General features: G+C 41.2%; 1 protein-coding gene across 1 annotated transcript in view; it reads left to right on the top strand.

Moving 5' to 3' along the window:
- Positions 1-12,774, top strand: part of LOC112976064 (coiled-coil and C2 domain-containing protein 1B-like) — a 59,675-nt gene that overhangs the window by 40,261 nt on the left and 6,640 nt on the right. Inside the window, exons 28-36 of the mRNA XM_026086912.1 lie at positions 24-216; positions 2,569-2,741; positions 3,410-3,535; positions 4,097-4,155; positions 4,414-4,530; positions 5,077-5,150; positions 5,704-5,762; positions 7,687-7,738; positions 8,431-8,530. Coding sequence (XP_025942697.1) covers positions 24-216; positions 2,569-2,741; positions 3,410-3,535; positions 4,097-4,155; positions 4,414-4,530; positions 5,077-5,150; positions 5,704-5,762; positions 7,687-7,738; positions 8,431-8,530 — 953 coding nt within the window. The remainder of the gene's footprint in view (positions 1-23; positions 217-2,568; positions 2,742-3,409; positions 3,536-4,096; positions 4,156-4,413; positions 4,531-5,076; positions 5,151-5,703; positions 5,763-7,686; positions 7,739-8,430; positions 8,531-12,774) is intronic.

Consider the following 12,774-nt stretch of genomic DNA (forward strand, 5'->3'; position numbering starts at 1 on the left):
TGGAATTCTTTTTGCTGTGTTAGAATGAACCTCTGACACAGGCCCCAGTTGCCAAGAAGCCTGCTCAGCTGCCTGGAAAGCCGACACAAGTCGTTAAGCCAATTGCAGTGCCATCTGCTGTAGCCGAGGAGGAGAGCTCTCCTGAGCACGTGAAAAGATCCGCATCACCTTCCACCCCGGACAAGGCAGTGTCAGTGGATCATCTCCCTTCAGCCGGTAAGGGCGAAGGAATCGTCATTCCAAGTGATCCATGCACAAGTTCTTTGCACTACTTGTATTTAATACTTTGGTAAAGACTTCTTAATACTTTAGACATTAGCCTGTGAATGTGTGACAGATTCCCTCTGACAGGAGCCTCCATATGTGTCTGCTGGAGGCAGATCCAGACCAGCCATGCAGCTTTATTTCTTAGAGGCAATATGTGTAATTATAAGGGTGATTGGGTTTTTAATTAATTCTGATGTAATAAGCGTATTGATTCATAATGTTTAACTCCGCTCACAGTTGAACTCCAGATACACTCTCATTAGAGTGGAGGGCTTGCCAATGTGAATTATTCATTGATCTCACGCAGCTACCTACCTTAAACAGCGGTTTCTGCCTGGTGTTTCATCCGAGGATCTCAGACTGGCGTACAGGTGGTAATTCATCAGTCTCTGCAGCTCTCTGATTGCTAAGGTCACTAAACAGTTGTCTGTACAAGATTAGTTGTACAGATAGGGAAGCAGCGGTGCATAGTAAGGGACAGCCACCCCCTCACCCCCTCACTGTGTGATTTGGGCACACAGCAGCAGAGTTGAGGCTCACCGAATCTGTTGCCATGCCTTGACCATAATCCTCCTTTCATTTTGCCTTGGGTAGTTCCCCTAGAGCAAAGCAGAACTGCCTCGTTGGCTGATGCAGAGTGCAAAGGCATTCCTCAGTGCCACCACGACTAGCTCATAACCCTTTTCTCTAGGAAACTCCATGACTTGTTTTATAAAGAACACTGTTTAGAAGACAGTCGTTGTCCCATTCTGAAAATTTGTGAATCCTCATGAGATTTGGTTTGTGCCATTTTAGCTGGGATATTAGTCTCTAATGAATTGCCTTACGCTTACTCGGTGAAGGAATTGATAATACCTGGTCTCCTCAGCTCATGTGTTACATGGTGATTACCCATTAATCTCTCCTGGCTGTTCTAAGTATTTTAAAATAAGACCAATAGGTGCAAAAAGAAAGTGGACAGATTCATACTGACTGATATTCTAGGTTCTTCGCAGAAAAATGCCAGTGCTTCACTATAGTAAAGCTGGATTTCACTAGCCACAGTACATCCTGTGATCCAAATGTGACCTGCTTCCCCCCAGAATCCTGAAGTGCAGCTTGCAGCTGCTCATAGTTGATAAATCAACTGTGAAAACCTGTTCTTCTTGTCAGAGAGCATAGTGCGATGTGGGAGTGGAGTGGAACAGTTGCATTTAATGTCTGCACCAGGAAAATCAAGGAGCCAAGATCAGTAGGATAAAAGGGCTTTGCTCAGTCCATTTTCCACAGATTCTCTTTGAAAATACCTCTATTCTGTGTCTCTGCCTCACAGAGCACACCGTGTCCTGGTTGTTTTGACTCAGTGAAAATTGGGCTAGCTACCTTATCTAATTAGTGTGGTTTTGGCTGACTGGGCAAATTGCTAACAGCAGCAGGACTGGAGGCTTTTTTGTGAGGATGGGAGTAAGTTGATAGTCATCTGACAGCGGTAAAAATAGTGTGATAGTTTGACTAGCCTGGCTGGTGTATATATTTGCTGAGACAGGCACCTCTTGCAAGTCTTGTTTAGCTTATGTAATCATGAGCGGTGTGCAGTGGTGAATACAATGTGAGTATCTCTGGAAATGGTTGTAATCGGCTCATGCTGTACCCTTTCCAGTGAGGTGTAGAAGAAGCAGGATGAACTGACCTGTTAAAACGTAAAGCAATTTTTGCCTGACTTGTATGATTATCCTTATTGTTTTGGGAAGGGAAGAGGAGACCCAAGAATTAATAAGAAAGTAAGACAGCAAGGAATTACAAATAAGCAGAGCTGGACATGTCTGAATGTGTCCTCACACATTGGCTCATTTGCTTTTTCTGACAGATCAAGGGAGACAAAATAAATGGAGGACAGAAGATGTGTTTTCAGGGTTCATGTGCTCATAGTATTCACCCTCTTTTAGAAGTTAAAATGTCAAGCTGAAAGTTTGAATTCAGTTTCTGTTATTGATTTATCAGCTGTACTATAGTCTCTGTCTCCTGTCTACCAATAGGGGACTGTAGTTTCTTTTGTGATACTTTAAATACAATTCTCTCTTTGCGAAGTGCTGTGAAGTTTTTCATGGAGGATGCCTCGAAGGAATGAGGTTGGTTTGTTTCCTTTTCTGATACTTAAAATTGAAACTGTCCATGAAACAATAAAGTACAACAAGGAAATGTCCTTAGTTGATATCTGTACTTCTACTGACCTTTTTTTGGCTGTAAACTGAACAAGATAAACCTGTTTCAGGGGCATGGTAGTGTCAGATGAGTAAGGGTTTTTATATAACTGTTTTTCAGTTAGGGAACAGCTGGAATTTCTGGAGAACAGAAAGAAGCAATACATGAAGGCAGCCGTCAAAGCAAAGAAGGCAAATAACCTTGAACAGGCTAAAATATATCTGAGAACAGCGAAGAGCTTTGACCTAAAGATTGAGCAAGCAAAATGTGGCAAGCCTGTTGATATTTCCAAGGTTAGTAGGACTGTTAGTAACGTATTCTTTGTTCCATGTTCTTGGACATCTAATAGTTCAATCCAACCTGCAAATGGTTGAAACATATCTCTTGAAACAAATTTTTAGTTAAAACTTTTCAAGTGACAAGTGTGGACGCTGAGCCCTGAAATTTCCCTGTATCTTTGGTTTCTTCTGTTTTCTTTTTTTTTTCTTTCTTTTTCTTCTTTTGCTCCTCAAATGTGCCAGACTGAGAAAATTCAGCCTTCACAAACCATTTGGTCCCTGGTATATACAATGGCTTCCAGTGGAGCTTGGAAGTGTTTCCTGGGTTTAGGGTGTGAGTACACATCTTGGCCATGTCCTAACTCCACTTTGGGGTGAGGATCAGGCACACATGATCTAGTGATAGCATGGTTTCTCTTGGTACGTGGGTAGATGGGAAACCATACTGCGGTGTCATAGCCTGAATAGTCAGGGAATTAGGCCTGGAGGACATTTTACAGGGTCTTAGGACTTGAGTAATTGTCACATGGTGGTATAAGTAGTGGTTAGGTTGGAACTGCCTTGAGAAGAAAAACGGCCTATCTCCCTTCACTGACCTTTCCATTCATTCTGATTGCTTTTTGTCTACTTCACTGTCTCTTCCAAGGACTCTGAAATGTTGTGGTGGTGTTCTTGTGTTGCAGCTGCCATCACCCCCTACAGATGATGAGGGTGATTTTATCTTCATCCACCATGAAGACGTCAGGCTGTCCCAGAAAGCAGATGAAGTATACACCCAGCTCATAAAACTGCTGAAGGACCAATATGAGGTGTCTGTTTTCTCCTTTTAGTGCTTCATCATTGCCAGGGAATTCTATGATGGTTTTTTTATAACGTTTCTCTGGGTATTGTTAGTAATAGTTGTAATCCCATTGTTGTTTCTGTGGGGTTTTTGCTTTTTCTCATTTAAAAATATTTTTGATTTTTGTGTGTGTACTAAGGTGAAGAATTTCAGAGCTGGATGTCTTTTTGTTTGAAGTGAGAGGGTGTACTTGAAGGCTTAGCACTATCAAATTTGGGCCAATTTTGGGCTGGACTTGAAAACTCAAGTTTGAAAATAGTACCCAAATGATTAAGACTAGCATTGGGTGAAGAACATCTCTAGAAATTGATGATTAAAAAGTATCAGGACAGAGCAGCTCAAACAAATGCTCTGCTCAGCTTTGGTTTTAAAGGACGGGGGTGGATGTTTTTGGTGACTTAGGCAAACTCTGAATTCTTGGCTTTCCTTAAATAAGGTTGTCATCAGTCTCAAAACTCTGTCAATCATGAATCTGTGTGTAATGATCATTAAGTGCCTTTGTGTTTATCTGTTTTGTTTCTGTTGACAGAGGTGCTTGCAGTATTCCAAGCAGTTCATGCATCTGGGAAATGTGACAGAAACGAGTCGGTAAGACCTGCTGCCTGCCTTCAGTCATCCCGTTGTGCGGTCAGTTTAGGTTTGAGTCTGCCTGATCCCCTACAGATGATGAGGGTGAGCAGGATGGTGAAGGTTCTCATTACATGAAGAAGTTAGTCATTGTGAGGCCTGTATCTCTGAGCTGCTTGTTACCTCTAGTCTGAGGGTTAGTCTGTGGCCTGTATCTAGAGAACACTATTTTGATGTTCCAGTTTGTGTGTATATTTTTTTTCTACTGCTGTTTCATAGGTTTGAAAAACTGGCACAAGGTTGTAAAAAGGACATGGACATCCTACAGCTTGCACGAGCGCAAGGAATGGATCCTCCAAGCCATCACTTTGAGGAAAGAACCTTCAAAATGATAAGGTGTGGAAAAACTAAGGGACCTTTCAGGCAGACTGGAATGACTTTCTGGTTTCTAGCCCTTGTTTAGGGGATTTATGGCTTCAACAAACTCGGATGGGATGTAGGATTAGGCTCAGCATTCCTGAGAGGACACTCCCAACCATTTAAATATTAAGAAGTTGTTCTTTAACTTGAGTTTTGGGTTCTTTTATTTTCAAAATACCTCCACATTCATCTTCTGTCTCTATCTTCTTCTCTCACACTTTGCCGCTTCAGCCACTCTTCTTTCCTCTGTCTTCCTCACTCAGTCCTCGTGTCTTTGGGCTTTGTTCTTGGCATTTTTCACTATGCCTCATAAATGTTTTTATTTCTGCTCACACTCTTTCCTTGCTCTTCTGTAATTCCTGAATGATCTGTGTAGAAGTAAGCTGTTCTCTGTGACTTTTAATTCCTTTCGTATTTCATAAAGGTTTGACAAATAACAATTGCATTCTGGTCTGGGAGTGGATCAGGAGGTATTGGGTTACTGAGATGAATGCGCTTTCTTGTGTCTTTATGTTTTCACAGGATATTTTCTGAGCTCAACAGCACAGAAATGCACCTTCTTATTGTCAGGGGGATAAACCTACCGGCTCCACCAGGTATGTATTCTCAAGGGCTTGTGACTTGTTCTCCAAATAGATATGGAAACTAGTGGGGAATAAGATTTTGTGCCTTGAAGAGCATGTGAGGAGTCAAAACTTTTGTGACCAACACACATTAAAACAAAATCTACCAGGTTTCAGGCTCAAATTCACAAAAACCTGGACAGAAGGAAGAACTTTAGATTGTCGAGGGTTTGCTCCTAGCTGGGTCTTAGTTCAAGTTCCGTGTGGGTCTCATTTTATTATGAATGCCTTCTGTAAATCCGCACCACCGTGATATGTACTGACCCTTCAGGAGGCAGGAGTTACTTCTGCCGACGTTACTGTTTTCAGTCCCTTGTTTCTGCGGACTTATAAACCACCTGTGCTCTATTGTCCCAGGACTAATAAGAGCATTAACACAGTAGATGTTTATGTAGAAGTTGTGTGGCAGGTAATGAGCCCTGCTGAAAATCATTTAGGTGCTCTGGAAAAATCCTGCCCAGTATTCCAAATGTAGTGAAAACATCTGTATTAGCTGTTTGGATTGCCTGGTTGTTGTCTCATTCAGGTGTGACACCGAGCGATTTGGATGCATTTGTGAAGTTTGAATTTCATTACCCGAATGTGGTGAGTGTGTGTCTTGGCTCTTCTGTTCCTCGGTCTATGACCCTTACTACTGTATTAGCTTGCGAGGGCTTCAGGGAAGGARTGCAGGCTTTCTTCTAGAAAGGGARAACACTTCTAGGCGTGCTGGCTGGTTTTCTCTCTGTTCTACGAGAAATAGAACTGCTGAATCTCAGTTTCCTACAGATTTGAGCTCTGCTACACCTTTCCCTCGGTGTTCCCTGCACCTGCACTTTGCAGTGTGGTGTCTGCTTCAGACTTGCGTGTGCTCTGGCTGGCTGACGAGCTTCCTGTCAAAGAGCATTCCCAGTGGCTGAGCTGTGCCCACCTTTGCCTCCTGGGGACACCRATCGGATGGTCTCCAGTGCTTGCAAGATTTGTAAGATTTGTAAAAGTTCAGTTCTTTCGGAGGTGCAAACTCACCAGTAACTTCAATCAACATGAGGGCATGCAAGTTCACCGGGGGAGGGGGAGTACCTGAGATGTGATTTCCCTCCAGGTCCCATTTGTTAAAGAAAATAAGCTTAAAGGCAGTACTTTGGGATGCCTTTAATTATAGCAGTAGATCGAAAAGGCTAATCTTTGTCCTCAGATAAATGCACGTAACTCCTGTTGACGTAATTAGGAAATATGCGTCCATATCTGAAGAAAGGACTTAGGTCATGCAAGTTTCTTGACCTTACTAATTAATATGTTTGTTTTATACTAAATGCAAACTGTTTTATTCTTCAGTGTACTTCTGTGTTAAACATATACTGAACTTTTCTAAGGGTCATTTTTTTTCAGTTGTATATTGGGCTTTCCTCTTTTCATAGYGATGTTGTAGGTAATTGTTCCTTTCCTTGAACCTACCCACTCTCATCCTGTTCCCCTCACCCTGAAAGTAGTTCCTGATCTAAAAAATATGGAAGCTGGAGCTAGAAAGGCTTCTGAAGAGGACCATCTAGTCTGACCATCAGCAGAAGTGCTGGGGCTTCTCCTGTTCTCCCCATAGGACAAAAAATCTCTGCTCTTATGGGCTTAATATTTACTCTGTGACAGTGCAGAGCCTAGATTTTACCTCCTAATAAATTTTGCAGCAATTCCACTGAGATAAGTTCAATTACCTGTGGGAAATTGCTGAGGGACAGATCCAGTTTGTGCTTTGATTTGAGTTGTATGAGACTGCAATGGGAGGAGTCAACCCCTAAGGGTGGCTGAAAACAGAACTGGTCTGTATGAGTAGTTTTCTGGGGAATAAGTAAGAATCAGCATGCTTTTAATCTATTTTTCTTTGTTTAAAAAAAGCCAGATCTCTACTGCTTAGCCAACAGTCAAACACACCACCTTTCTCCTCCATAGCTAAAATCAGTTTTGCAAATTAGCTGCAATAATTAGGTCACGTTGTCCTTGTTCAGTCCCCAGAGATTTAGTTCATACTCTGCTTTGGGTTAAAAGTTAATTCATTTTGGTGGCAGATTGATTGTCAGGCAAAATAATAGTAGGGCAATTCCCTGAACAATTTGTGATGAATTCSTTGTGTAGCACCACAAGCTTATTATTGCAACGAATGCAGAAGGAACAGAATTACTGTCATGGAACATGCATAGTTTATCATGTAGTTTAACAGCAGCAGGCAGTAGCTTTATGATGATTGGATTGAATTGAGTGTGACCATGTAGCTTATCTGTGGCACTTGTATTTAATTTAATGTTTTGGCTTATTCTTTATCTAGTGTTATACTTGTTACTGCAATGAAATCCAAATATTTTAATCTTGAATGTACCACAACTCTTCTTATCATCCAGATAACCCCCTAAACCTCATGTTTCTTGTATAGGTATAAAAAAGGACTGATAATAAAAATGGTTAGTACTCCATATACTGAAACAATATCTGCCATGACTTTATGTAATGTGTGTGTGTGTCTGTCTCTCTCTTCTAAAAGGAGCAAGCTCAGAAGAGCAAAACAGCTGTAATTAAAAATACCAATTCTCCAGGTTAGTACTTTTCTGGGACAGAGGGAAAAACATTGCACCTTAAGGAAGCACTAGTACAGGCTAGTCTCATACTGTGACTCGGTCTAGAGGACTTTCCCTTCCTGCCTATTTTTCTTTGTTATGAAAGGATTTGTTAGCGGGTGAAGTCTGGCCGTTGCGGTGTTTCTTCTCCCACATCCCAATATTGGTAGCAGTTACTGTGTCATCACTTAGTGAACTGATTGAGTGACCAGTCACGCTCAGACTGTTGCTTAGCTGTGTTATCAGAACACCCCTTCCTGGTCATTCCAACCTCCCTGTGCTTCTTCCTTATTACTTCTTGTTCTGTGCCTTTTTCTTAGCCACAGACACTCTGTTTAAAGTAAAATGCCAAAAGACCTAGATTATCCGCTTTTGGCTCTCCAGTAACTTGCTGTCACCTCCTCAGGATGACTTGTTTTTTCTGCAATTTAGTTTCTGCCCCTGTGAAGTGGAGATGACAGAGATGAACTCTTGCACAGGGATACTGTTGTTTAACTTATTAATGACTGAAATAACTTAACCTCCTGAGAAGGGACCATACGGGTGTCAAATGTCTTTCTTAAATGGGCCAAACTGAGATAGACAGAGGTCTAAGTGCATGCATGTAATAGAGTGCTGTGCTTAGCTTGACTTTCACAGCTTGCTTTCGTTTTTCTATATCTTGACTGTAGAATATAATCAGTTGTTCAAGCTGAACATCAACCGAAATCATAGAGGTTTCCGACGAGTGATTCAGACCAAAGGAATTAAATTTGAAATATTTCATAAAGGGTAAGTCTACAATTTGTTGGGTTTTTTTCCCCCATGCTTCTCTAGTAACAGTTGAAAAGTGTGTGTTGTAGCTGAAATTTATGGAGGACAAGCATATGATCTGTCTTTAATAGATGAATAAAGAGCTGTCTAGTTCTCATGTCTGGGAATTCATTTCAAAATGTGCCTGGGCTCCACATTTTCCCTACAGGGAAAAAAAAGCAGAAGTTCAGTGAAGTTGACTCATAACTGGAAGATTGGTTGCAGATTAATGCATTAAGAGGAATTGATGAGGCTAACAAAGTAATGATTCTGCTTCAGAATGTTTTTATTCTTATCCAATCTGTTTGTAATCTTCTGGACCAGAAGATTTAAATGTTACACGGGATAGTGTTGTAGAATAATGAAATATAAGTGGCGGCACAGCATGAACAGCAGTAAAGCAGATGACAGATGATGGCAGAATTAGTGTTACATTTTTGTACTCATCTTCATTCTGAGGATTTTACAATATTTACCAAGCATTGCTAGCAAACTGTTAGACTGTTGAGAGGAGTGAGGGAGAGACTCCCTTCATCCCAGAGACAGACGGATGAGATGGATGTTAACCATTTGTAATGTTCAGGGAAATCATCCTGCATCTGGGCTCATTACTGATTTATTCAGAATTTGAGTGGCCTAGATTTATTAATCCCACAGTTAATTGTGACCCCTGACTGRGATGAGGTGTTAGATAACCTGTTTCTGTCTTGATTGCTCTTTGTGCTAGTCATCGTTTCTGTTACTGGGACATGCAGAAATGATCCATAGTTTCTCTGAGATGGTTTTCAAGTTGTAGATGTTTTAACTTACAAGTTAAAGCCCTGTTGTTTTTACTCCAAAGCTTGCATTTGTATCTCCATTGAAAAAACAGCTAATTTTCTTCCTCTTTCTTTATTAATMCTGACTGCTCTGCTGCTCCGTTGTTCAAGGGTTTCACTGTTAGAGACCCTGCCTGTTTTTCATTAACCTGTTAATAGTGTTTACATTTGTTTAAAACCTTTTTCTCCATCCTTTGTGTACCATTGCATGTATGAGGCAYGTCCTGTTGTTACGATGTCCTTACCGGCTGGAACTGCACATATTTTAAAGCTCTGAGCTCAGGCTTAAGTTCACCCATTGGGGACACATTTTCCAGTGAGTCATGAATTGTATGCCAACTCCAGATTGTCCTTTGAAGCCTTTCTGAAGATTAGCAAAAAAGTCCTAACACAATATTTGTCTCTTCTGGCCCTGAGATTTGTTTGTTCTTAGAACAGGAATCTCACAAGTTAAGTCTATGCTTGTTTCTGGATGAAGGTGTGTGGCCCTGGACACACAGCAACAGGGAAGGAGGAAGGGAAGAAAGCCAATCGATCACCTTCCCCTGGCAGTCTTCTCGGGACAAAATAGAGGCTGCCAGTCAGCATACGGGCAATGATTATGCAAAGCAGGTAACAGAATTGCAGAACGTGTTTCCTGACGTGGTATGTGATAGCTGAGGTACCAGAAAGGCCCAGCTGTAACCCCTTCACAGGGGTATTTCTACTGTTTTCATGTTTTTTGCCCGTTTCAGTTGCTTGTTTTGCCCTACTTAGCTGCTGCCCTGTAACAGAGGAGAAAAGAGAGGATTAAGTGACCGAGGCTTGCTTCTAAAAACTGTCTGCTTCCTGTCTTTCTTCAAGACTATGGAATGGATAATACAACATCCGCAAGCACTTCTGAAAGTAGTTCTGGAGTCTCTGATAGCTCTTTACCCATCTCCCAAGAATTCMTTTCTCTCAGTGAGCAGAGGAGACTTGCTCCAGCTCGTAGAGAAAGAGCACACAACATATTGTAACTTCTATATATTAAGCTTTTGTTGCCTTTAAAAAATACTTTTAAGTAAAAATCCATCAATGTACTTTTCCAAAAGTATTCTTTCATTAAAACTCTCCTAAAATCTTCTAAAGATAAAAGGAGATTTCACCAGTGATGTTTCTAAAACCGTAGCCTAAGGCAAGCTCACATTCTTCACTGTGAATTCGGGATGGACCAGTCCTTGTTTGTTCTTGGATTAGATGAAAAAGAAATGCAGCTAGAAGAACTGCTGCTTCATTTAAAGGTTTATGAACAAAAGAAGAAAGTGTCCAACCCGCTGCAGTAGAATTCTGTAATCCTTCTTCCTCCGGTTAAGGTGCTCATGAAGTAAAGGAAGCACGGTAGCGTGTAAACTAGCCAAGTCTACACTTCTCTAAATGATTATGTGAGCCTGCTGTAGTCTTGTTAATGGATAACGCAGGCTCGTCTCTGGGAGGTTTCCTGACAGGGGAATTCACAGGCAGCATGTTTGGAGGCAGCGCTATCAGCCCTTGTTGGGCTTGCTGCATTGTTTTTCTTTGCTACAGCTGTTTGTGCTGAGATGGACAAATTGACAAATGGGAAGCAATTGGAACAACTGAGCTGGGATCCTTCAAGTCCTTAATGCAGCAAGGTTTTGGAGCAGATATGTTGCCAAAGAGTGACTCACTGTACGTTCCAGTGCTTTCGGAGGAACGGCCTGGCCATCTCTACCCCATGTAGAAGTGGCTGAGCTACCTACTGTGAGCTTGCTGCAGCCTTGGCTGACAGTACCAGATCATTTTCCTTAATCTATAGAAGCTTAGATGCTGTATGAGTCAAGGCCCTGACGCTATTCTGAACATACAAGGCAGAAAGTGAGGTTAAAATCCGAGTTTCAGATTCCTTATATTGTGGTTTATATGAACTATCTGGAGAATATATGCAATATAAGAATATAAGCAATCACTGAGCCTGTGGATAAATAGGAAGAAATGTATTCCTTTTCCAGCTGGAGATTTTAGACAATCAAACCCACCGATGTTCACTTGGAAATTGTAGGCACTGATACCAGTATCATGTTTTAAAGCAGCAGATGCATCCATCAAGAAGTTGGAAGATGCAAGTTTGCTTTCCCTGGAGAGTCTTCTGGGTCCCTTGCTATCTGCACAGGATTCTTTCATGGGAGTGCCAAACTGAAGTGGCATAAACTTTTCATACCTTATCTCAGAAAGGTATCCATTAATTTTTCTCATTCTGTTAATAATGAAGACACRCAGGCAAACCACAAAGCCATTTCTGGTGCGATCTCCCCTGCTGGTAATTCTCAGACCTCTTTTGGATATACTTGTTATTTCCTCTCAAGATCCTGTAATTGAACGGTATCTTGCAGCAGGACCTACATCTAGAATAAGTCTGGAAATGAAGAAAGGAGGTACTGGTGGTGCTGAAGTTATCTAGAAGTTGGTGAATACTCTTCAAACATACTAAAAGACTTTCAGTAACATCCATCACCAAGGCTCCGATGAATGAAGTGCATCAAGACAAAACTGGATAAAATCAGGGCTCTTGTAGGATTTCTTAAATATTACTGAATCATCAGATACGAGACAAGCATTTCAGAAAGATTGTGTTTTCATTGAATGTGTATTAATATATTGGTTACTCTTGCCACAGATTACATGGTCACAGGCATCCATAAAATCATCTTTCCAGTTTTCAGTGCAGATGTCAGGTCTTGCTTGATAGCTTCTTGCTCTGTTTTTAGCCGGCCACATGGTGAATGTGGTGTGGACTTCCAGAAGCCCTTGCTRCATGCATTGAGGCTTATGTTCTATTAAAATACAGTTCTTCAAGTTAGCTTTCCTCAGGTTCGCATGTTCCCCAGGTCACTCCAGTCTCTTAATGGTAATATGAAGAAGGTGGATGATTTGGGGTTTTCTTCTTTCTAAATCCCAAATGGAATGGCATAAAAAAGGAAACCAGAATTCAGTTGGCAAATTTCCCATGTAGAAAGTAACAGGTGAGKCTGCCTGACCTTCCCTTCGCAGGTTTTGTTACCTCCAGACTCTCTAGTTTTAATTGTTTAAATCACTCTCCCTTTGGAGGAGGTGTTGGATTCAGGTAAAGGTATCCAACACTTTGAGCTGAACACTTGTTAACTTCCATGGAATTAGTGTGTTTTAGTCTTTGTTGTTACCTTGTGAAGGAGTTTAGCTGAATAAGGATCACGGCTCTTACCTGCCTCTGGTTGTTAAGGTAAAGAGGGATGTCTTGCTGATAAAACTGTTAAACAGAAGTGACTATAGAGGAGAAAACTCCAAAGTTGGTTTCTTTTCTTTCCAAATAAAAATGTTCTGTATTTAATTTCAGCAAAATAGAAATTATAGTTCTTTAGTATCAAAATTATTAGTATAAGGGTGAATCAA

This window comes from Apteryx rowi, unplaced genomic scaffold (genome assembly GCF_003343035.1).
Source record: "Apteryx rowi isolate R43461 unplaced genomic scaffold, aptRow1 scaffold_7, whole genome shotgun sequence".
Lineage (NCBI taxonomy): Eukaryota > Metazoa > Chordata > Aves > Apterygiformes > Apterygidae > Apteryx > Apteryx rowi.